Source organism: Dipodomys spectabilis, unplaced genomic scaffold (genome assembly GCF_019054845.1).
Source record: "Dipodomys spectabilis isolate Male_0828 unplaced genomic scaffold, ASM1905484v1 ptg000187l, whole genome shotgun sequence".
Taxonomy (NCBI): Eukaryota; Metazoa; Chordata; class Mammalia; order Rodentia; family Heteromyidae; genus Dipodomys; species Dipodomys spectabilis.
The window spans coordinates 14,039,340-14,066,503 of NW_024870864.1; the positions used below are offsets into that span (position 1 = coordinate 14,039,340).

Sequence of the window (27,164 nt, forward strand, 5' to 3'; positions counted from 1 at the left end):
GGTTTAATTTGGGCTTATTACCCAAGATTACATTTTATTACTTGGTTTTGGGTTAAATTATATAAATCTATATTTTCTTAATATTTATTTATTTATAACTGCTGAGTTGAACATGGAGCCTTATATCATCTTGACTAGTCCTCCCTCCCTGGGAAATTCCTCCAGCATTCTTTGATGGTAGTTATTTAGGAGATAGATCATGTGACCCTTTGTGACCATGTACTGATCTTCAACCCAGATTCTCCAGATCTCAACCTCCCAAGTAGCTTTGCATACAAGCTTGATCTTTGCTTCCAGCAACAATGTGTAAAACCCTTTCCTCTAGCATTTGCTTGCTGTCCTGACCTTGATTCAGAAGTGAAGTGATGTAGGGAAAAATAGTTACAAAAGCTGGTTAATCTGGACTCAAATATACTAACATTCTTCAGGAGTTACTTGCACCTAAAGAAGCTAATTGTAAGCAGAACTCTGAGTAGGCAGGTTTGGTCCCAAGGATACTATGTAATTGATCAGATGGTGTGAAAGAAAAAAGGAAATGTGGAATCTTTTAGAAATGAACTAAAAACTGGAGCTGTTGCAGCAATTAACATTGTGAGCCTACTATAGGTTAAGATGACTATTTAAATGCACAGTTTTCAAGAATTTCCAGTAGTTAAGTACTTTAAATATCAATTGTACTCTTTCAATAGAAACACAATGTGAAAGGTGAACTGAGAGATACCAGAATAGGAAATTACAAAGATAACTGAAGTATTAGTGCTTGTGTTATAAAATATATCATTTTAAATACTTTTTTATTGTAAAATACTGTACAGGGGGCTTACTATTACATGAGCAAAGTAATGAGTTCATTTCCTAATGAGCATTATTGTCTACTCCTTTGTTTTTCCCCTACCATCCCTTCCCTCTCACCTCCACAACCACCCTGCATAATTGTTGTCACTATTTGTTTGGCTCTGGTCCTGGGGCTTGTACTCAAGGCCTGGTTGCCCTTGCTGAGGCTTCCTTCCTCAAGGATAGTGCTCTATAACTTGAACTAACACTTCCAGCAATGATTTTGAATGGGGGATGGCTTTGGGGAAGAGTAGTTCATTGTAGAGGACAGTCTCCTGTACTTTCCTGCACAGTCTTTTTGCAACCATGTTCTTCAGATCCCAATCTTCTGAGTAGCTAGTATGGCAAACTTGAGTCAGAGGTCCTCCAGCTTTTTCCCCTGTTTGGAAAAAAATCTGATTACTTTCCCCTATCCAGAGGCCCACTAAATAGTCTGTGCTCGATCTGAGCCTGACACACACACACACACACACACACACACACATATTGTGGGGCTGTGGCCTTGGCAGAGGCATGGGAAAACCAGTGGGCATTGTCCTTTGGACATCCCACCGGTGTTCCAGTCCTCTCTAGCTCATCGCCAGGGGAACTTGCAATTATGTTAGTTGTCCTTGGGAATGGTCTTGACCATGAGCTTGGCAGTTTTCATACCAGCAGCTTTTCCGGTGTTGCCCATGGACCTGGGGATAGCCATGGTGGTGCTGGAAGGGGCACAGGCTGTTGTCTGGGCTTGGGATTAAACTTCCTTCCCCTGAGACCACCCCTGTCCTCACCCCGCCAGCACTAGCAACACTACCTGCACCCCTTCCTCCTCCTATACCTCCAGCTGCTGGCTTACCAGCACTGCCCATGACACTTGCTAGGTGGGCAGAGATGTGGCCACTCTCAGTGCAGGCCAGGTCAGGCTGGAGTTGACCTCCCCAGACACTGTGCCCCTGTTGTCATGGCCTAGAAGCTTGTGCAAGAGCCAGGAGACTTTTCTGGATGTTGGTGTAGGAGCATCTGGGCCTGTCAGCCTCGGCTCATCTTGCTTTGGGCAGCCCAGAACCTGGCACTCATGGCTTTCAGACGCCATTCTTGGTGTTGTCAAAGCTGCCGGTACAGCTCTCGCGAGGACTCACCCTCTGCTGGTTTTTAGTCTTTGAATGCTTTTCTACACCAGACTTGCCCCAATTTGTCTGTACTGCTTTGGGCCAAGATTCTAGAGAGTTGTGGGGAGAGGACTTGTGGAAGGTCTGGGAAAGTGCATCTTGGGAGACCCCTACTAGGATGTGAGGGCTTAACAGGCAGGAGTCAGGGAAGGGCTTAGAGGAGGAACTGAGGGAAGAAGTGGGGCAGCCAGAGGACTATATAAGGCAAGCAGCTGGCAATCAGAGTCACTCTGGATGGTGCCGGGCAGTGCCATGTGCCTCACAGTGACCGACCAGAGACAAGTGCTCTGAGCATGGTGAGTGACCCATGGCATCCAGGAACCCAGGTGAGTGGCCCAGGCACCTACGTAAATGTGGACATGGTTGGCAAATGATGGATTGGCCAGGTGGGTGTGTGGAGCCCTGAGGCAGATACAGGAGCGCCTGGCTTCCAGCACAGATGCCAAGGAGCTCCAGAAATCCTTGAGTCTGCTCTCAATCATTCCCATCATGGCAGAAATCCTTGCCACCATGGGTGTCAGAAGCGTAGTGAAGAGTTTTAGGAAGAACCCACAGATGGCTGGTTTGGCAAAAGAACTGGACAAACACTGGAAGACCTTGGCTGTGCTGAGCCACAAATCAGAGGCTCTGAGCCAGGTCCCTGGCCAGGATGGAGGTCTAGAGCCCAGGAAGTATGATCTTGGGCAGGGGGAGGGGCAGAGGGAGGTGGAGGATGGTGAGAGGGAGCAGGAGGACCTGTTGAAGGCGTCAAATGTGGATCTGTCCTCTCAGAGCAGGGCGAGTGAACCCCTGGATGGAGGAGTCCAGGTGTGTGGTTCCTGCATCTCTGTAGACGTGGCCAGGGGTGGCATGGGGAATCAGACCGCCGAGTGGGTGTGGGGAGCCATGCGGCTGCTCCAAGAGCACTTGGCCTCCAGCACACATTGGGAGGAGCTCCGCAAATCCTTGAGTCTGCTGTCGGTCTTGCCCATCACAGCAGAAATACTTGCCACCACGGGTGTCAGAGAGACAGTGAAGGGTTTTAGGAAGTACCAGCAGGTTGGCAGTTTGGCCAAGGAGCTAGCCAAGCGCTGGAAGACCTTGACTGTGCTGAGGCACAATTCAGAGGCTCTGAGCCAGGTTCCTGAGCAGGATGGCGGTCAAGGGCCCGGAAGGGTGATCTGCCAGAGAGGGAGTGGAGGGGGATGAGGGAGCGGGAGACGGAGGACATGTTGAAGTCCTTAAATGTGGATCTATTCTCTCAGATTAGGGCGAGTGACCCGCAGGATCCAGGAACACAGGTGAGTGAGTCCAGCATCTCTGTAGACATGGTGGGGGGTGGCATCGGGATGCAGAATGCCGAGTCTGTGTGCGGAGTTGTGCGGCAGCTCCAGGAGCACCTAGTCTCCAGCACAGACACGGACGAGCTTCTTAATTCCCTGAGGCTGCTCTCAGTCATTCCCATCACGGCAGAAATCCTTGCCACCACACATGTCAGAAGGGTAGTGAAGCATTTTAGGAAGCACCCACAGGTGGCTGGTTTGGCCAAGGAACTGGACAAACACTGGAAGACCTTGGCTGTTCTGAGCCACAAATCAGAGGCTCTGAGCCAGGTCCCTGACCAGGATGGAGGTCTAGAGCACAGAAAGTATGATCTTGGGCAGGGGGAGGGGCAAAGGGAGGTGGAGGATGGTGAGAGGGAGCAGGAGGACCTGTTGAAGGCGTCAAACGTGGATCTGTCCTCTCAGTGCAGGGCGAGTGAACCCCTGGATGGAGGAGTCCAGATGTGTGGTTCCCACATCTCTGTAGACGTGGCCACGGGTGGCCTGGGGAATCAGACCGCCGAGTGGGTGTGGGGAGCCGTGCGGCTGCTCCAAGAGCACCTGGCCTCCAGCACACATTCGGAGGAGCTCTGCAAATCCTTGAATCTGCTCTTTGTCTTGCCCATCACGGCAGAAATCCTTGGCGCCACGGGTGTCAGAGAGATGGTGAAGGGTTTTAGGAAGCACCCACTGGTGGGCAGTATGGCAAAGGAGCTGGACACATGCTGGGAGACCTTGGCTCTCCTAGGCTGCAACCCAGCGCTTCTTTTGGCGAGTCTACACCAGGTCTCTGAACAGGATGGCGCTCAAGAACCCAGGAAGGAGGCTCTTGTGCTGTCAGAGTCCGGGTGGGTGCAAGAGGACAAGTTGAAAGAGTCAAGTGTAGTTTGGGGCTCCGGGGGAAAAGCCATGGTGCCCAGAAAGGGAGGCCCCTGCTCTGGGCCAGAGACCCCATGGCCTGGGAAGCTGTGTGAGCTCCAGAGACCTGGCAGGCAGACTGCTTGCCCTTGGCCCAGTAGCAGGTGGGAGAAGCATCCCCAAGTGGCCCCAGCATCCTCTGGGGGCAGCATCAGTCCTCATCATTGGTCCATGGACAGCTCCAGAGGCTCTCAGGACCCTGGGCCCACTGGTACTAGGGATATGCCTGGCATCTGGCGCCCTCCCAAACTGTAGGGCTGCGACTCACCAAGGTGCCCACAAGAGGGTCTCCCTTAGGAACCCCAGAGACAGGGCAGGGCCAGACCAAAAGAGGGATGCTGAGCCTCTGTGGAGGAGAAAGGAGGATTAGAATCTTTAAGGTCAGACCTCTGGCAACCCAGAGAAGCTGTGTGGGGGCAATTACCAGAGCGAATCCCAGCAACAGCATGAATTCCTCTCACCTCCACAGTCTTTTGAGGATGCCCTCCACCAGATCCAGCTGGTGTGGAGGAGAGAGAGGTCCAGGGGCAGGAGGTGTGCGCTGTCTCATCTCTAGGAGGTCTGACAGGGAATGGCTCCTATGGCCCCAGTAGACCCTCAGATTCGGTGCATAGCTCAGTCTGGAGGGTGAGCACGGGACAACTGGACCCAGACCCAGCCAACTATACAGCCAGTGTTACCAATTCCACACAAGAAGCCAGGGTGCCAATGGTGCCGCTCAGCACTGAAACCCCTAATTTCCCTGGGTCGCAGGCCAACTCGGGTGGCTGCCCGACCTGCAGTGGATGTCCCCATTCCCTCCACCTGGGCTCGGAGCCTCTGTGCCCTGGGAAGTGGGAGAAGAAGAAGGAAAGAGGGAGGGGAAGGGGCACCCTTGCCTTTGTCAGAATGTCCCTGAAGATCCCTCTGTACTGCAGACCAAAGCAGGGCTCCCTCACTCCCTGGAGCAGCCAGGAATTCCAGGGCCTCCCACAACACAGCTCTCCAGCCTGTCCCAGGCCGCCCTGCATTCTCCTCATACCGGTTTCCAGGACATATTCCCCTTCTCCACAACAGCATCAAGGGAAAACTCACCCCAGGCCCGTGGCACACAGGGTTTGCAAGCAGTGAGTGCCAGGGTCTAGCCTGCCCAATCCAAGAAGAGCAGAGGTCAACGGGTCCAGAAGCATCTACACCCACCTCCAGAAAAGCCTCCTGGCCCTGGTGCAAGCTTCTTGGCCAGACTCTAAGGCCAGCCATGTCCTGAAGAGGCAAGGTTAGTCCAAACTGGCCCCCACTGGGAGGTTCCACATCACCACCCACCTAGCAAGCCTTTGGGCAGTGCTGGTCAGCCAGGAGCTGGAGGTGTAGGAGGAGGAAATGGTGCTGGTCGTGTTGCCATTGCTGGTGGGGGTGGAGGAGCGAGTGGTCTGGAAGGTAGGATGTTTCATCCACAAGTTCAGACAACAGCCTGTGCCTCTTCTGGTATCACCATGGCTGCCCCCAGGCCCATGGACAACACCAGAAAGGCTGCTGATATAAGAACTGCCAGGCTATGGTCAAGACCATTCGTGAGGAAAACCAAGGCAATGGCAAGTTCCCCTGGTGATGAGATGGAGAAGCCTGGAATTACATGGAGATATCCAAAGGACACTGCCCACTGGTTTTCCAATGCCTCTGCCAGGGCAACAGTTTCACAATATGTCCACTCTTACCTTACCCCAGGACCCTAGCACCTCATGGCTCCTCCTCCATCCTTAACTCTTGCCATTGAACAACTTGAAGGAAGATGCACTAAGGAACAGGTATCTCTCACATGGATTGCGTTTAGAAGATATACAAATTAATAAGTCTTAATACTCTCAAGGAGGGGCTGGGAAGGTGGCTCAGTGGTAGAGTGCTTGCCTTGCATGCTTGAGGCCCTGTGTTCGATTCCTCAGCACCACATAAGCAAAAAAAGAAAAAAGCCGGAAGTGGCACTGTGGCTCAAGTGAGCACTAGCCATGAGCTGAAGAGCTGAGGGACAGCGCCCAGGCCCAGAGTTCAGGCCCCACGACTGGACCCCCACAAAAAAATACTATCGAGGAGGGAGGTTTTTTTTTTTCCCATTCGTAGAGAACAGCTGTGTGAAGATGCACCATGTGCCCACACACATAATGCACACATTGTACAGATTATTTGTGGATAGGGAAAATCAGTCAAGCAAAGTCAAAATCAGTGAAATAATTTTATACCAATATATGAATAAATAAGTGCAATACTGTGGTGGGATTTCAAATCACTGGGAACATCTGTTTAGAGCAAAAATAGACACACACATGTATACAACAAACACACACAATCAGTGTGTTTGTGTGTCTCAGGCTCAAATAAAGCACAGACTACTCAGTGGGTCTCTGGATAGGGAAAAGTAATCACATGTTTTCCAAAGGGAGGAAAAGCTGGAGGATCTCTGACTCAAGACTTCAATTCTAGGTACACAGGAGCTTGGGATCAGAATACCATGATTCCAAAAAAACCAGATAGGAAAGTACAGGAGCCTGTCATCCCCACTGAACTACTCTTCACCAAAGAGTACTTATTTGCTACTTCCATTACAAACGCATTGTAATGGGGTTAAAAATCCCTTTCAATAATGGTTTAAAGTGATAGCATTTTTTAGGATCTTCATAAAAATAAAAATGTAATCAAAAATATATCAATACATTATTTTGACAATATAACCATCCTAAATCACCAAAGGCATCCCACCCTGACCTGAAAATCATTGCTGGATGTGGAGCTTTGGCTTAAGAAGTAGAGCACTATTCTTGAGGAAGGAAACCTCAGCAAGGGCAACCAGGCCCTGATTTCAAGCCCCAGGACCAGAGCCAAGCAAATAAATAGTGACAATTAAAAATTTATGAAAAATCTTGTACATTAAAAAGGGATTAAATATTTTTAAGAATATCCAGGTGAGAATGTATGTATTACATATATATTTGCTAACACAGATAGACATAAAGGTAGAGCCTTTAAGTAATCTGACCCCATTTAGAAACTGCACATTCTATAGCTAGCATTTATTTTTATGGATGGCAATGACATAAAACTTTTAGAACATTTATGGTGGGCAGTGAGACCAGGCTAGAATTATATGATATTTGTATACTAATTATATTGCTTTACTTCATTTTGTTTGTGGTGTTTTATCTCTATATATTATATATCTGTGCATATGTCAACTCTACTCTATTTCACTGTGTACTTAAAAATTATATTTGCTACCAGATGATCTTCAAAAAAAAAAAAAAAGAATATCCAGGTGAAAGATGATTCCTGGAAAAGCTGAGAGACAAAGGTGGTGTCCCTCAACCTGGGCTCCAACTGGTGAGGCAGCTGGAGAGGCACACTGGAGCCAAGGGGTTCATAGCCAGGCTGCCGGAGAAACCAACACTTCATGTCCTAGGAAGCACTGTGTGTGAGGTCTTGGAGGCAGAGGGAAGAGGGGGAGGAAGCAGTGGAACACCACGTTTATCAGCACAGGTGTGGATGGACATTACTTCCAGGTGCTTGATAAACCTGAGGCAATCACCCCTGTCCACACCACATTATATACATCAAGAGGAAGAGGCTCCAACAGCACTGGTCTTGCAAAGTCCCCCCTTTCATTTTACCTAGAAGCCTGAGATTGGCATGTAGGATATAGAGAGGTGTTAGCTACTATTGATTTCATGCCTTCATTCAGTGGGCTCTGGTGGGAATGTGATGGCTGTCAATGACATGAGTGCAAAATGAGGTCTAGGGTATTTCTTGTGAGCAATGAATGATGAAGAAGCAGTAGCCTGGCTCTCATATAGTGTCTGAACATCTGCAAGATACACAGGAGTGTAATGCATTGTCTGTAGCTAACAATGACCTGTGCTGCATTGTCTGTAGCTAACAATGTCCTGTGCTGATCCCATGCAAAGAAACCTGATGCTCTGTCACTCCCCTCATTGCAGGTAAAAAGAGCTTCCAAACTGCTGTCTGCTTCAAGGGGTAGACTAGCACAGCTGGGTTTAGGAACATGTTGCATGCTGTGACATGATAACCAAAGATCCGTCAGAGTTTTCCCAACATGGAGCAGAGGCAGTAGAAATCCATGTTCATAAGTCAGATCTGCATTAGGAATGTTCTGTGTAACCATAGGAAGCAAAGACACCTGAGCCTGTGCAAGATTCTATCTTTCTCCATAATCACCAGCAGCCTTCTTGCACACCCAGTCATTAGCTAATATCCAAAAGCAGATACTGACTCTGTAATAGAGCATGTACTGGATTTCCATGTGGCTCATTTCTTTTACCTTTTCCACCTAGAAGTTTCTACACCAAATGTAACCTTGTGTCGAATATAAATTTGTCAAATAATGGGTGAAAATAAAAACTTATTGACAATGAGTCTAAATAGAAGAATGATGTTTACTGTGACATCTTATACTCACTGGTCCTTATTCTTGTGCTTTCTTGTGATGACAGTAATATACACCTTTATTTTATTCTTTAAATAGTTTGTATAGGAAGAGTACTTATTTGCTACTTCCATTACAAAAGCATTGTAATGGGGTTAAAAATCCCTTTCAATAATGGTTTAAAGTGATAGCATTTTTTAGGATCTTCATAAAAATAAAAATGTAATCAAAATATATCAATACATTATTTTGACAATATAACCATCCTAATTTGAAAATAAATATGACTTGTTTATTTGGTAGTAACTTATGCAAATATGTGCTTCTATTTGTTTCTTTTAAAACAGTGCTATATGACTAGTTCTCAATAATGTTTGTTATGTCAGTTTTAAACATTTACAGGGTATAATGAAAATAAAAGAGAATAAAATAGTTTAGAGAAATATCTCAAGATAATGGAATTTCCTATTAATTCTAATTGAGAAGAACTGGAATTTGACATTAGAGCTTCTGGATTTCAATGGTATTTACAATCATCTGGTCCTTACACCAGCAAAACACTAGGCGTCACTCAAGTCATATATGTACAGACATTTTTCTCATTACAACTTCTGGACTAATTTTTTCAGACCATTCAAAGGATAGGAGGAGAAAAACAAAGGAGAGACTAATAATGCTCGACAAGAAATGTACTCATTACATTATTCATGTAACTATAACTCCATCAACACAGTATCTTTCCAATAAAATAAAATTTTATTTTATTTTATTTTATTTGTGAATATACTGTACAGAGGGGTTACAATTACATGGGCAGGATAATGCATACATTTCTTACCAAGCATTGCAGCCTCCTCCTTTGTTTACCCTTCACATCCCTTCCCAGCCTTCCCCCTCCCCCCCAATCCTTCCTCCCCTCCCCACCCCTGCACCTACGTTGTAAAGCTCTTTTTTGACATGACAACTTGTATTTCTCATTGTTGCAACAGGTCCAACTGAATCCTTAAACGACTTGTTTTTCCCCATCTCCTACACAAGTTATACTGACATCAAATATAGTGAAAGCAGGGGTTATACTGTGGGGGAGGGACATACAAAGCAACAAAGAAATAAGGCACCAATGGCTATGACTTCTAAGTCTACCTAATTGAGGGTTGAGAATATGTGGTTTGAAGGCCATCCTGGACAAAAAGTTCACAAGACCCCTTCTAAGCTGATAGTGCTGGACACAATGCTGTGTAGCTATTATCCTAAGCTATGGAAGGGGGTGAGATTTTGAGGATTTCATTTCCAATTGTGTTGTTTTAAATTCATATTCACCTTTTGCTGCCACCTGACTGTTAGTCCAAGATGTGGTCTTTAGCTGCTTCTTTCCTTGAAAGTAGAGACAGGTCTTCAACCACTGAATAGGATGCATAGCCCTTCTTGCCTGCTATTCATGGAGTACAGAAGAGGGCTACAAAGCAAAATGCTACCTTTAAACTGTATTCAGATGCAGAGAAGACTGTTAAGAAATTTCTACTTTGGGGATAAGAGACTTCAAACTCAGAAGCTATTTAGAAAAAACAGGCAGGTTCAATTCTGTGTGCCCTGAGATTCAAGGATCTACTCCATCCACCCACAGTTTGGAGTAATGCTTTGTGCTTTGTGACTAGACATCACTTTTATATTATGCAAACACTCCCCATCTGATCAGAAAGAACATCCATTTCAACCTTGGAAGGGAACCTGTTTCTGTGTGGATTAACCTGTCATCAAACAGTGAGAGATGGGGCTGGGTGTGATGACAGAGTCTACAGGACAGTGTGCAGAACCTGTGGTCCAATCATGCTCAACTCACCCACATCTGCCAACAGGGGATGGCAAAGAATTCCTTCAACAAGTAGTTTTCCAAGGCACAGGAGGCGCAGCAGCCAGACAGTGTCGTGGCCCCAAACAATAGCACTTGGCAACACAATAGACATTAAAAAGCAGTGCACCTTCCTCAGACTTTTTTTTTTGGGGGGGGGGCAGTCGTGGGGCCTGAACTCTGGGCCTGGGCGCTGTCCCTCAGCTGTTCAGCTCAAGGCTAGTGCTCTACCACTTGAGCCATAGCACCGCTTCAGGCTTTGTTCTTTTTGCTTATGTGGTGCTGAGGAACCGAACCCAGGACCTTGTGCATGCAAGGCAAGTGCTCTAACACTGAGCCACCTTTCCAGCCCCTGCCTCAGTCTTTTCCTTAATGATGGCCAGATCCTAGGTTCTTGGGGACACATGCTTTTGGAAATAAAAAAACAGGATTATGAATTTGAAGCATGACAAGAGGCTACATTGTGAAAATGGTACTTTCTATTTTTCTTTTTTAATTTTATTTTATTATAAAGATGCTGTACAGCAGGGTTAGAGTTACATGAGTAAATCAATGAGTACATTTCTTGTGGAGCATTGGTACCGTTTCTCTTATTGTTCTCCCACTATCCCTTCCTATTTTATATTATTTATATTTTTTATCCTCATGCTTGTTCAGATTCCTTGCTTGTCTGGTCCTCTATAACATGAGCCACACCTCCAGTCCACCTTCTTGAATGTTAGTTGGGATTTGATCATGATCCTTGAGATCTCCAGACTCCTGTATGGTTAGGCATATTGTCATGAGAAACTGATATCTAACAAGTGTTTTCATGATTACATTTTCATTCTATGAGCTCATCACAGAATTTGTACAGCTTCTTCATTTTGCCTGAGTCCAAGTTTCCATATTGGATAATTACAGTATTAATAGTTGCAGCAACCATAACAACATTTCACAATTTTAGTGTTCAGAGTAGCGGATAGGAATTGTTTTGTCATATATTTGATTGCTGGAAGGGGAAATAATGTATCTGTGAAGCTCTGACAAAGTAGCCTGTTCTTCAGATGGTTTTGATGAAAGTCCAATGAATTTTCAGCCATTGCATTGAGACAAATGAACAGTTGATCTACTCTTGTGTTTCAATCTGGGAAATCTACATTTCAACTATGGACTCCTTGTTCTGGGTGCTCTACATACAGCCTGGGATGAGATGAAGTAAGGTTCTCACTAAGAGCTGTACACCTTGACAGGATCACATTTTGCTCATCAGAAAATTAGTCATTCTGTTCCATTGTACACAGACAAATAGAAAGAAATATGTGATTAAGTGCCCAATTATCATGAAGAAATAATTTAGGTTTACTACTTAAATTGTAAAAATAATTCCATGGAGTTTTATATTCACATTTTTAGGTATAAACATCTCTGCTGTTATCCAATTTATTTTTTTAAATGTTATGAGCTCACTAACAGTAAGAAATGGGCTTTTTCCTCTGTGTCTATTTTTTCATGCATGATCACTCTGATTAGTATATTAGATCCAATAACAACATTTCTATTATTTTTTGTAAATTTTATTTTATTGTAAAAATACTGTACAGAGGGGTTACATTTACATGAGGAAGGCGGTGAGTACATTTCCTGTTCAGCATTGTTACCCTTTCCCTGGTTGTTCTCCCTCTATCCCTTTCCTCCCCCACCACCCTCATCCCTTCACCCTCCCCTTCCCACTGCCTTCCCTGAAGTTGTAAAGTTCATTTCCAATATACTCTCTTGTGGATATGTTGCAATGTGTCATCCTATGTTTTTGTTTCACAATTTTGTGATTCCTCTTCCCCTCCCCAAATTCGATAGATGTATATACAAGATGCAGGTATCAAAATCAGGTACAGTAACAACAGGGGATATACCATAGGAGGAAGAACATACAAAGGAAACAAAATGATCACATAGTACATTAAAAATAACAACAATAAAGAAATACCTCTTGTGTTCATATCTTGGGGTTCATTTCACTTAGCAACATGTTATATGGTCATATGTACATAGCTTTTGAGCTTTTTCTGCACATCTGATAAAATTGTTCTATAAATACACTCATTATTGTAAATGAGGGAAACTGTGGGACCTATATTTCCTTTGGTCTGGCTTACTCCACCTTAGGTCTCTGGGACTGACTGTCTTTTTTGCCAGTCCTGTACTTGAACTCAGGTCCTGGATGCTATGTCTGAGCCTCCTTGTGCTCAAGGTTAGTGCTCTACCACTTGAGTTACAGCACCACTTCTGGATTTTTCTCTGTATGTGGTACTGAGGAATTGAACGGAGGACTTCATGCATACTAGGCAAGCACTCTACCACTAAGCCACATTCCCAGTCCAGGACTGACTGTTTTATTTCACAATTAGTTGGGTGATTCTCTCTCTATCCTCATATCCACACTTCTTCCAAATTCAACTGAGAGCTACTCCTCTAATTGTTCTTCTCTCAAACCCATGTCAGAGAATGATGATCTAGAGAACTTGTCTGCACCAGGAGTGCATGTTTACCATAAGCCAGGTCCAGCATCAAAGCTCTACTCATTATGTGGAGCAGGGAGAAGAAAACATGAATTTATTTCTATACTCTGCTTTGCTCCAGTAGTGTGTGAAATAGTTCATTGAGCAGGGTTGCTATAGGAACCTGTCATGTAGGGCCTGGTACAGATCGACTCTGACTTTGTCAATGCCTGGTCTGTGAGCTACTGGCCTTTGGGGAGCAGTGTTATCTTTGTGCACCTGTAGCAACTGCTTAGACTTACAATAAGATGGTGGATTCATTGTCAAGCAAATGTCCTGTCCGTGTCTTTCCAGTTGTGACATCCAGCACTAGGGTGAACAGCTCCCTCACATGCTGGACTCCAGGTGGGAGCCTTCCTCATCGTACTCTGGATTCATCACCTGTGGCATTTTCCCTTGTCTTCTCTGGGCTTTGCAGCTCCAGTGTCCCACTTCACACTTCACTATGCTACATGTCATCCTTTCAGAGCTTGTTTATATCATAAACTATGATTTCAATCACTAAAAACTTCTTTAATTACAAATTCCATTAAATGGGAGGTGCTGTAGGAATTTACAGTTTTAAGGGGCAGAGTAACTGGAAGTTTAGTTCAGCCTTGGTTTAGAGAATAGCTCAGTTTTTGAGGAGGAATAACTTGGATTAAGAACAATAAGGCATGAATGTCATCAAGACTTGCAGCTCAGAAATGTACAATAATAATAAGGCTATACCTGTAGCCAGGTCCTTTCAGTATACAGAGAGCCAGTGTCTGATGTTAAGTCTACTGGATGATGTTGGTGGGAAAGTGCATTCAGAAACAGAGGACAGCAACCTGGAGTTGATAGCAAAACCCAATGACTAGCCTGTACATTGTACATGAGAGCACAATACTGCAAATACTTTAATTTCAGACTTTTCATTGTCTTTCACTAAGTCTTAATTGATACTTGTCTATCATCTATTTATTTAACTATCAATCTCTCTATCAACCTACATACCCAAGTAGATTGAGTAACTGAAAAATTGTGTCCATGATTAACAAACAGGTTCAAGGAATCCACAGACTTAGAAAATCTGATCTAAATGATTATTTCTACATTTTGGAACCATTTTTTTTCTTGAAAAATTGACTTAGATAAAATGCTATCATGAAAAGTCTGTCATGACCCATGCATAAATTAAAGTTCATTGTAGTTAACCAGAGAGACATTCTGTCCGCTGAGCCCCAGAGAGAAACACATTCTCTTCAGGCACAACAGTGCTACCTTGGTATGTTTTTTTGTATCTGGGACATCATGTCTTGACTGAGATACTGAAATCTGGCATGCTGGTGCAGCTGTGCTGGCCCCTTCCAACACCTACTGATTTGCATGTGCCCAGAACACAGCCCAATGCCCTGAGCAGTTCTTGAAAGCTGCTCACATCCTGGACAGGAGTCAGTCCTAGTCAGCACACAGCATGGACATGAAGGCCCTGCTCAATTCCTGGGGCTCCTGCTGCTCTGGATTACAGGTAAGGAAAGACTACGCTGAGGATCTCCTCAGTCAGCTATAGTCAGTGATGCTTGGCTGTTTATGAAGCTTTCTTATAACATACTTGATTCTTTGTATAATTACTTTTCCCATGGCAGGTACCAGATGTGACATCCAGATGACCCAGTCTCCATCCACTTTGTCTGCATCTCCTGGAGACAGAGTCACCATCACTTGCCGGGCCAGTAAGGGCATTAACGATGCGTTAAGCTGGTACCAGCAGAAACCAGGGGGAGCACCAAAGCTCCTGATCTATGGTGCAAACTATTTACAATCTGGGATCCCCTCCAGATTTAGTGGCAGTGGATATGGGACAGAGTTCACTCTCACCATCAGTAGCCTGCAGCCTGAAGACATTGCCACTTATTACTGTCAACAGTATTATGATTACAAACCCACAGTGATACAAGCCATAACATAAACCTCCAAGAAGCAGAAGTGTGAGCCTGGGCTGTTCCAGCTGCTTTCCTCATGCTTCCTCTTGCAAGAGCTGTCCTAGAATCATAGGACAGGAATCTTTCTCAGGATATCCTGGATGAGCGAGTCTCTGTGTCTCAATCTTTGGAGTAAGTGTATTTATAGATGTGTGATACTGGCACTGGGCTGAATGTTGAAATATTAAAATGACATTCCAGACTAAAAACATGGAAATACTCTGACTTTATTCAGGTTTTTAAAATCTTGAATAGATATTCACAATGTGCACAGAGACACTTCGAAGTTATTTCAAAACTTCTATTTTGAGATTTTTCAATACTTCATGCATGAATTTTATCAGCAAGTATAGACAGTTTGCCACTTCCTTTTTCTGCTTGAGGTCTTTTGTTCATTTTTCAATTAGTAGGTGCTAGAGCACCTTAGCACAGGCTGAAGTTTTCTTAATAAAGACCAAGAAACACAACAAGTCAAAGATAGTTTGGACAAAAGAGACTGCATGAAACTACAGAGCTTCTGCATGGAAAAGGACATAGCAAGAAAGATCAATGGAAACCTCAGGGAATGGGAGAACTTCACTAGCCATACAATGGACAAGGGCCTCATATCTAAAATATACTTAGAATTCAGAAAAATAAATCCCCCAATAATGAATCATTGAAGAAACAACAGCCTGATTAATAAGTGGGTTAAAGACTTAAAGAGAGACTTATCTGAAGAGGAAATAAGAATGGCCAGTAGACACATGAAGAAATGCTCAACTTCTCTAGCCATAAAAGAAATGCATATCAAAACAACATTGAGATTCCACCTCACACCAGTTAGAATGGCTATAATCAAGAAATCTAATAATAACAGATGCTGGAGGGGATGTGGCCAAAAGGGAACCCTATTGCATTATTAGTGGTAATGTAAGTTGGTTCAACCACTTTGGAAAGCAGTATGGAGGTTCCTCAAAATACTCCACATAGAGCTCCCCTATGACCCAGCAATCGCACTTTTAGGCATTTACCCAAATGATCACAAACAAGGCCATACTAATGCTACCAGAACAGCTAATTTTATCGCAGCATTATTCACCATAGTTAAGCTATGGAACCAACCCTCATGCCCCTCAGTAGATGAATGGATCAAGAAATAGGAATTCTATGCCTCCATAAAAAATGGCATCACCCCATTTGTTAGGAAATGGAAAGACCTGGAAAATTTATATTAAGTGGTGTAAGTCAGACCAAAAGGATCATAGGTTATATGGTTTCCATTATCTGCAATAGCTAGTATATGCCTAGGATAAGCAGAAGAGGTCAAAAGCTATGTACGTATGACCATATAAGCTGATGTTAAGTGAAATGAACCCCAAGATAGGGACACAATTTTTTTATATTTCTTGCTGTTCTTTTTAATGTACTATGTGATCTTTTTTTTGTCTATTTCTTTGTATTTTTCCCCCATAGTATTTGATTCCGGTGTTCTGCAATGTTTTTTTATTTTACTTATACATTTATTGTCTTTAAGTAGTTGTACAAAGTGGTTACCATTCAACAAATCAGTTTGTGAGTACAAGTACAGTTATAAGTATGACACCCTTTCATCATTCTCCCCCATCCCTCCTAGGCCTCCCCTCAATACTCTTCTCTGAAACCTCACTCCATGTGTGAATGACAGAGACACAAGAGAGGCCTTGAGCAAAGGGAAGGGAGGTGACCTGGCTGCACTTTGAATGCATTCTCAATCCACACAGCAGGGTGTATGGAAGAAGCAGGATGGACTTGTAGTGTAGGAAACCTGACCCATCACTGGCATTTGTCATGCTGTGTAGATAAAGGTAAGCCATTAGAGATTCAAACAATAACTTGGAAATGAAAAGGTTAAAAAAGATCAGTGACATCAGTAACCAACCACCAAATGCTAAATAGACTTCAAAGTAGTTTTTTTAAGGATTATAAATGCTAGGAATGTTTAAACATCATTGAAGCTTCTGATCTTTCATCAAACATCTAAAAAGGAATATATGAAGAAAATAGTGGAACAAATAAGGTCCCAATAGCAATATGAAAGAGACCACATGGGAATCTGAAAATAGAAAACACAATGACCTCATATGTTTGAGTTCTTAGCTAACACATCCTGATCGTCCAAAGAAACTTCTTAGATTTCCATCAGTGCAAACACCATCTTCAAAAATGAGTTCTCACATACTTAGGAATCCCTCTCATTGCTGCACCTCAGGACAACTAGTTCCCCCAATGACATCTCAAATGCTAACCAATCCCTCTGTCACCAAGAGATTTAAGGTGCCACAGCTCCCTCTGGGGGAAAGCTTAAATACCTTCAGTTCTTGAACTCTCTTACATTTCCTCACAGTACCATGAGCACTTGTAGACACAAAGCTCTGATCTTACAGAACACTCATTATAATGCAAAAACAAGACAATGAACAAGTACTTCTCATGCTGCCCTGTTTCCTGAGACTCCAGACATTGCACCCCACCTGCAACCCTTTCACCACTCTCTCTAGCAACACTATTACTCAAGGGAAGAGGGTAGTGGGCACTCACCTCTTAGCATGATTAGAATGAGAGGATGAGTAAACAAGTTAAAATTGAACATCTGTGGTTCATTAAAAATATCCCGTGTGATATCACTGAAGCCAATTTAACAAACTCATCTTCTGAATAAGGATATTAATTTTTCATTCCATCATGTCCCTGCAATTGGAAATCAGCAAACACACAGATGAGTAACATGAACCAGACCCTGACTCTTCAAAACAAACCTGGATCCCCTTGTAACAGAGCCTCTTAGACCATGTTTAATATCTCTGTTAATGAAGAGAACCAATCTTTATTTTAAGTGATTTGTTCACAGGTAAAGGGAGAATAATTATGTTTGATCAATTATATCACTCATTCATAATGATACTTCCTTCAAAATGTAACTTACTTTCCTTCTTTAATCAATAACTGATGGCCTTGGTCATAGATGAAAGAATGGACATATGAGTTTGCTCTTCCAATGCATCTGTTATGTACTTCAGAGCTCTAATTACAAACAGCTATTATTGTCTGTAGGCAGTTTGCTTTTAAGGATGTTTAATTTAATCCCACTGCAGGACAGCTGATTGACCTGTATGAGAAGTCATTCCCTGGGCAGTGATTGTCTCTTGCATTTGTCCAAGTTGACCTTACCTGTCTTGACCTCATGGAGAGAAACAGATCCTAGTGGTAGGAAGAAGCCTGTGCGTGGCAAGGAGAATACACAGTTCTACAGTTTGTTAACAGCAAAGAAAATCCTTCTCCTAATTAAAGAAGTAGGACACAGGAGGACAGAGGAGAGAGGTAGGAAAAAATCATACCTTGCTATAACAAATGAACCCCTGGATTAAGTTTTGTTTGAGCTTCCTCCTTGAAATACCTTTTGTTTCTCCATTTTTCTATAAACTGAAATCTCTGCCTACTGCCAGTGAAATATTGCCAAATGATGAGCAAGTTCTAATGGAAGAATATATGTTATTTTGCATCCTATTGTGTAAGAAAAAAACACGATATAATCATGGTCTTATCATTCTTAGTGACTGCACAGCAGCTATATTTCTGAATGTCTCTCAAACTAGATTCATGCAATTTTCCTGCAGGTTACATTCAGTCATGCATATATGTGAGCAAAGTCCAGAAGTGCCACTGCGTTCTTTTTATGGTGACTCTTAATGGACCCACAGTTTGAATCACCATTACTGGTGATCTTCATTTCAATTCTAGACTAGGTTAAGGCTGCCAGATTTATCTGCTATATAATAACTCTTTCCCTTTTGCAGTTTATGGAAATATGTGAAGTCTTTGATCATTTCAGAATATCCCATTTCTTTTTTTCCTTTTTTTATTGTGAAAATACTGTACAGAGGGGTTACAATAACATGGGCAAGATAGTGAGTACATTTCTTATCAAGCATTGTAGCCTCCTCCTTTGTTTACCCTTTCCATCCCTTCCCAGCCTCCCCCCACCCCCCCACCCAATCCTATCCCCCCCCAAATTTGCAAAGTTTGTTTTCGACATGACAACTTGTACTTCTCATTGTTGCAACGGGTCCACCTAAAATATCCCATTTCTTATGAAAATATCATAGCGAATCCAAGGTTTTACAGTTGATTTAATGGTGTATATTAGCGTTTATATGGTATTCAAAATCCCTTGAAATTGGCCAGTGGGCATCCCTTGCTACCTGATTCTCTCCACTTTTTCCTTTACCTCGCATACCAGGACTTTTTGTTTTGTTTTTGGCACAAAATGGTCCAAAATTATCTTACACTTTATTAATTTTCATTTAAAAAATCAATTATTTCCACAAGGGTCACTTGTTTCACTTATTGGAGAAAGTTTACAGGTGCATTAGTGATGATGCTATCTATTCATGGAACTAGAGCATCATTACTTCTAGGCTGTGAAAAATTATCCATCCACACATTCATTCATCTAGTCTTATACATTCATATATGTGTGAGTTTATGGTGATTTCTCCACCTGCATGCACAGCAATAGGTTATTCTGAAATACATTTTTAGACAAAGTTCTCCTGTTTTTACAATTCTTTCCCTCAAGAGTATGACCAATGATCCCTCATGAATTTAGCCACATGATCAACGTTTTTGTATGATGAGAAACACCAGCTGTCACTGTCACTTACATGATCATAGCATACATCCCCCTCACATATTTGCTCATATATTACTCAGACTGGCATAACACTGCTGAGATGAGTCAACTTTGCATCCCATGCAGTAGTGAATTGTGGGCCCTGACAACTGCACAGGCCCATATGGATGTCCTTGTGTCTCATTCCAACTCAGCACCTTCAATGCAGCCAGCAGTGCTCTTTCTCCCTGGCATAGACAATCAGCTCTCCTCACTCTTGCTTCTAAGCTCATGTTGCCTCCTCTCAATATGAATGATGTTTCCATGTACTGCTGGCTCCTGGATTCTGTTAAAAAATTCCAACATGATCTTCCTTTCCACGGTTCTACTCGCTCTACTTGGGCCCAATATTTTTTTTTTTTTTTTTTTTTTGTCGGTCGTGGGGCTTGAACTCTGGGCCTGGGCGCTGTCCCTCAGCTCTTCAGCTCAAGGCGAGCACTCTACCACTTGAGCTACAGCGCCACTTCCGGTTTTCTGGTGGTTTATTGGAGATAGGAGTCTCACGGTCTTTCCTGCCCGGGCTGGCTTTGAACCGCGATCCTCAGATCTCAGCCTCCTGAGTAGCTAGGATTACAGGCGTGAGCCACTAGCGCCCGGCTTGGGCCCAATATTTTTAACCCAGCTGTTAAACACAGTGTTCTCTTCTCAAATAGAAGAGACCACCAAATGAAAGTAACATATGTAGGTTTAGGCAACTCAGTAGGCTTTAGTATAACCCGAGTTTATTCTTCTTTTCAAGGAGAATCTCTGATTCAAACACAGTAGCTTTGGTTAAGATGTTTAAAACCCAGAAGGAATATGAAGACCTCAATAATGGACATTATAAATTATACACACCCCTAGGATGGTGAAAAAGATTGGTCAGGTTTGAAGAGAAGAAAATGTCTTGCTTTTATGTATCTGCTGATGCAAGGAATTCAGAGATATAAGAGAAAATATGTCTGTGCTGCACAATTCACAAGTTTAACTACTTTCTAATCAATGTAATAGCTTCACATTCTTATTTCATCTCTAAGTATCGCATTACAGGACAGCAGTGCTGACAAATTGCCACATAAAGGTGATCAGTGAATCAGAGCAATTCTTAGAGTTCCTGCTCTGGATAATAAAGGCATGTGCCAAATTAGTGTTGTGCAAACGTCTGTAAATTTCTGGAACTAACCTTTTAATGGACAGGTCTTGTCTCAGATAAAGAAATAAAAATAAAAGAGACTTTTATCCCCCATGAGATCAGTGGTGTGCTCCACCCACAAGGAAGAAATGAGCTGATTCTCTTCTGTGGCAACAGTATAGTCTGTTGCCTGACCTAATTCTCCTGAGACTCAAATTTGTGTAGACCTACTGAGATGAGACATCCATACAGTTGTGTTTAACCTTGTCCAGATGCTGATGATTTGCATGTGGCAGCAGCACAGCCCACTGCCCTCAGGACTTCTTCATAGGCTGCTCATAGTCGGCGTAGCAGTCTGTCCCAGTCAGCACACAGCATGGACATGAGGATCCCTGCTCAGCTCCTGGGGCTCCTGCTGCTCTGGCTCCCAGGTAAGGATAAAGAATATTGGGCATTAAAATTCCTCAGTGAGATCCATGATGCTTTACTCTTCAGGAGAGCCTTCTTATAATTCGGGTAATAATGTGGATATTTGTTTCATGTTTCCCCTGCCAGATGCGAGGTGTGGCATCCAGATGACCCAGTCCCCATCCACCTTGTCTGCATCTGTAGGAGGCACAGCCACCATCACTTGCAGAGCCAGTGAAAACATTTATGGCTATTTAGCCTGGTACCAGCAGAAACTAGGGGAAGCCCCTAAACTCCTGATCTATGGTAGTAGTGCTTTGGCATCCGGCGTTCCATCCAGGTTCAGTGGCAGTAGATCTGGAACAGATTATTCTCTCACCATCAGCAGCCTGCAGCCTGAAGATGTTGCCACTTATTACTGTCAACAGTATAGCAACTTTCCTCACACAGTGATATAAGCCATGACAAAAACCTCCCAGGGAAACAGAAGTGAGAGTCTGGGCTGCCCCAGCTGCTCCTCCTGGTGCCTCCACCTGCTGACAGAGCTGCTCACATATAGACAATATAGACTTGAAGAGTGTGAATTGTGTCAACACTTGAGATTCATAAAACCATAACACAAGTAATAGATATTCTAAGCAGCAATGGTTTTGTGTTATTGTTATTGTCAGTCCTGGGGCTTGAGTTCTTTGGCTCAATGTTAGCACTCCAACATATTGAGCCACAGTTCCATTTCTGGTGTTCTGGTGGTAAATTGGAGCTAAGAGTCTCACAAAGTCTCCTGCCCAGGCCAGCTTTGAACTAGGATCATGGGATGTCAGTTTCTAGAATAGCTAGTATTAGATGTATGAGCTACAATTAGGAATTGTTTATAATACAAAGAACAGATTCATTGCTTCAGATTTTAGTTGATACTTCTCTGATATCTATTGTATTGACATATTTTAGCAGTATCTATTAAAACGATTCTGGGATTCTCCATATACATCTATTATGTACATTGATCATGTCCTTCTACTTTTCCCCTGTACTCACCCTCCTGCCTCCTGACCTGGAGCTCTTCTCAGGCCCACATAATTACTCTTCTATTTTAATTGTTTTAAGTTTGTTTGAATGAGAAAGACCCTACATAATGGCCTTTTCTTTTGCCTGTTTTAACAGAATTTCCCCCGTTCATTTTGCTGCGGATTACAGGATTTCATGTTTCTTTATATATGTTGTATACATGTGTATATATATATATATATATATATATATATATATATATATACACACATATATATGTGTGTATATATATACACATACATATACACATATATACATGTATGTATATATACAAATATATACATACGTGTGTGTGTATATATATGTACATATACCCAGATATACATACCTATATGGGCCAGTTCATCACTACTTTCTAATTGATTCTAGGACAATTGACAGATTTCAAATTTTCTCAACTGATAACAGTATCACAATAAATCTACATATGCAGAAATTCCTTTATAAATATCACTTTTGTGTGTTGGCTTTATTTCAGATGATTTTCCGGGAGTGAGGTAGCCAAATCATCTATCTGGTATGTCTCTTTTTAGATATTTTTTTTTAATTACTCAAAGGCTGTTTAATTTATCAAAAAGATTCTTTCTTTGCTAGCAGTTCAGAGACCTCTGGCATCCTAGGCCCACACAAACAGCTTCCTGTTTTTATTTATCTTTCTGAATCTGTGCTTTTGCCTTCAGCACTTTCGCAACGATTTTCTGTTCCTCAATAATGAAAGCATGTTTACATATTTATAAGATGATTTCTTTGTTGCTTTGTATGTCCCTCCCCCACAGTATGACCCCTGCTTTCACTGTATTTGATGTTGGTATAATTTGTGGAGCCGAAGGAAAAACAAATCGTTTAAATAGGGATACAGGTGGACCTGTACAGGTGGACCTGTACGTCTCATTGCAACAATGAGATGCAAAAGTCGTTATGTCAAAAATGAACTTTACAACTTTGGTAGGGGGGGAGGATTGGGTGGGGGGGAGGGGAGGGGAGGCTGGGAGGGTATGCCAAGGGTAAACAAAGGAGGAGGCTGCAATGCTTGATAAGAAATGTACTCATTATCTTGCCCATGTAACTGTAACCTCTCTGTACAGTATGTTCACAAAAATAAAATTAAATTAAAAAAAAGATTAAAAAAAAAGAGTAACAATGCTTGACAGGAAATGTACTCATTACCTTGCTTATGTAACTGAAACCTCTCTGTACAGTATTTTTACAATAAAAATGTATTTAAAAAGATTAACATTCTTAAAAAAAAAGGAAAACGAACTTTACAACTTTGGTGGGGGGGGAAGGTTGGGTGGGGGGGCAGGGGAGGATGGGATGGGAAGGGGAAACCAAGGAGGAGGCTACAATGCTTGACAAGAAATGTACTCATTATCTTGCTCATGTAATTGTAACCCCTCTGTACAGTATTATCACAATAAAAAAAAAAAAAGAAAATATACAAATGTGAAAAAATAGACCTAGTACTGGTACCAAGTTACAAGATATTGAATGTACAGGCAATAAAAGAAACTGAAATTTTCTATTTGGCCTATTGGCTAAGATCAAGTGTAGGATAAGTGTCAGAAACTGAAATTATTCTGTGTATATGTATATATATATATATATATATATAAATATATATACATATATATGTGTATTTATACATATATGTGATATTATATCCCTAACAATAAATGATAAATGAGGAATTAAAAAATGTTTTAGTATTTCTTGTGATTGAACTCAGGGTTTCCTGATTACTTTTTTCTTTTTTTATTGTGAAAATACTGTACAGATGGGTTACAATTACACGGGCAAGATAATGAGTACATTTCGTATCAAGCATTGTAGCCTCCTCCTTTGTTTCCCTTTCCCATCCCTTCTCATTCTCCCCCTGCCCCTCCCACCCAATCCTCCCCGCTCCCCCTCCCTCCTACAGCAACGTTGTAAAGTTCGTTTTCGACATAACAGCTTGTGCATCTCATTGTTGCAATGGGGCCATCTGTATCCCTATTTGTCATTTACTATCCCTTTTTACTTTATTTTACAGATCAGGTCTTGTGATTTTTACCTAGTTTGGCTTTCTATTGAAATGCTTCTAATTTCATCTCCTGCATAGCTGCAGAGACATGCACCACCTGCCTCAACTTGCTTTTGAGATAGATTTCACTGCCTCCCAAGACAGGTGTGAATCACAATCTTAACTTCTGTGCATCCAGTTTAGTTTGGATTCTAGGCATGGATTACCATGCCTAGACCTCAAATGAAAAATTTTAATGAATCTTGTTACTATTGAACATCATGAAGTGACAATTTAAAATTCAAAATAGTTGAAATAAGAAAATTGATTCCAAATTACAACTATATCCAATCCACATAGATTGTTACGTATGAGACGAAATAAATAATAGTATGTGTCCAAAACACTACACTATATTACACACATACATACAGACAGACACACACAATAAATAAATAATCCAAAAAACTGTCAACTAAAATGTGTTATTATAGTATACAACTTACTAGTTTTCATTTTAGTCTATAGCAACACTTTTCAGAAGTTATGACAAGGAATAGAAATCATAATAGGAAATAATCTAAACAGCAAGAACAGCTTGATTTTAGCATTTCACTTATATCCCAGTATGAAAAACATCTCTGAATATAAACTTCCAAAACCTTCACGAAAAACATTGACAACAAACTAAATGCTGGCATATGAACTGTAAACTTTCTCTCTTTCCCTCTTTCTCCCTCTGTCCCTCTCTTTCTTCCTCTCTCTCTTTCTTAAGCACTCATTCAAAACAGACTTTTCCCTCACTGTAAAAGAAGCATGGTTTCAATGAAGTTATATGGAGTGACCCAAGGATATTTTGTTAAACAAATAAAGATTTGAAGAAATACAGGGCTGAGAAGGTGGCTCAGTGGTAAAGTGCTTGCTTTGCATGCATGAGATACTGGGTTCGATTCCTGAGCAGTACATAAGCAGAAAAAGCTAGAAGTGGAGTTGTGGCTCAAGTGGTAGAGCACTAGCCTTGAGCTGAAGAGCTGAGGTACAGTGCCCAGGCCCAGAGCTCAGGCCACACGATGGACCAAAAAAGAAAGAAAGAAAGAAAGAAAGATTTGAAGAAATACTTGCAATGTATTTCAAGTAAAGATGAAGGAAAAAATAAATGTGGAATTCAATTAAAAATAAAAGAAAAAAAATAACTCAAAATTTAGCACGGAAATAAAAAATAATGCAGCCAACAAAAGGGCAAGTGAATGGAACAGACACTTCTAAAAATTATGAATGAGTAACAAATACTGGAAAATTGTGAATAAATAAACCAAAATTACAGACAGATTGAAATTTATAACCAGTAGTTTGTGAACAACAATTGACACCAGGATTTGTGATGTGGATTTCCTTTTAACTTGACTTGTGTTCTTTTGTTAATTATCACTTGGGGTCCTATATCTGCCTCATATATATTCAAAGTAAATGGATGAAGAGAAGGATGAAGGAAGATGAAATTATAATCTTTTCATAGGAAAAGGAGAATGTAGACATCAGAGAGAGTCTTTGTGGACAAGAAGCCACTCTTCTGAGTGATCAGGAGGTCACAAAAGCCAGTAGGTTATTTGTTCAAAATAATATAAAAATATAATTATTGAAAATCAATGTGAATATGATTTTATTTATTGAAGGGTGGACTTTAATTTCTCAAATTATAAATTAATTGAACTTTAAGCCAAAAGACTCATCAATCAATTGATTTTCAGCTATCAAATTTCCAAAACTATGGGACCAGAAATATCACTGATTAAGATGAAGAAGGATTGAGACACTAAATCCTAAGGACACCAAAGCATCCCTAAATCAATCCAACTTCTTTGCCTTTTTGGAACCAGGAAGCAAAGTGGTTAAGCACCACTTCAAGCTTGGGACAGTGTTCATCACCTTACAGAAGAAAGAGTTTTATTTTTCATTCAGGTAAACTCATAAAATCCATGATGAACTTGGATTAGGAAAGATTACAGTCCTCCCCTTCCTCCATGATCATCTAGTAGGTGTTGCTCAGGTCCCACAAGATTACCAAGGGAGAGAAACTGAGATCCAACTTGTACTGAGGATTTGAAGACAAACTTTCCTCTTTGGCCATCATTTCTTTCTGCTCAACACTCTCCAATAATGACTAGGGATGCTATTAGCTTAAGAAAGAGACACTTCATGTAAAGCCTCTTTATAAATTCTTTGTCTAAAGATCTTGAGATTTGAGTCTCTGTGAAATGAAAGGGTTTTTGAACCATGACAGATATATATCAGAAAAACATCAGGTCCTGAAATAAGTCTCTGCATCTACCTGTGGCAAGGCTGAATAGCAGTTGGAAAAAAATGTCCACTGGATCTAAACACCAAGAGCATTTTTTGCATGTTTTTATTGTAAAAATGTACAGAGGGGTTACAGTTACATGAGCAAGGTAATGAGTACACTTCCTATTGAGAATTGTTGCCTCCTCCTTTGTTTGTTACTTAAACAGCACAAAAGTGTAGTATAGAGGTTGCATGAATACAAACTTCTTATTGCTTTATGGACTAGTTGGGGTCACATGTGCAGAAATTCATTGTTGTTGAGATTCATAAGTTAAGAGTTGTGATCTATTGGGATTTTAAGATTTCAACAAACTTTCCGTAAGTTTTTTTTTTTTTAATCTAACTTTCAGTGCTTGGCCCTGTAGCTTTTAATCAAATAACTTTCCTTATCTCTCCTTTTTCCTTCCTTCAACTTTTGAAATTTAGGACATTTGCTTTTATCATGCTTCATAAGCAATGACTAAACAGTATAAGACAAGAAAAGAATAATTGAATCTCTATGGCCCCCAAATCCAGTGACACTGAAGTCTCTCCATTGCTACCTAGGGAGCATTGCTACCTAGGGAGCATTGGCTGAAAAAAGGAAAGAGGAAACAAATGCAACTTG

At 41.8% G+C, this 27,164-nt stretch overlaps 2 gene segments (V, D, J or C); both read left to right on the forward strand.

Moving 5' to 3' along the window:
* The window catches only part of LOC122121246, a 236,354-nt gene that overhangs the window by 111,026 nt on the left and 98,164 nt on the right, over positions 1–27,164 (forward strand).
* Positions 21,107–21,813, forward strand: LOC122121262. The segment is given in 2 exon segments: positions 21,107–21,176; positions 21,301–21,813. Coding segments are annotated over 2 exon segments (366 nt in total).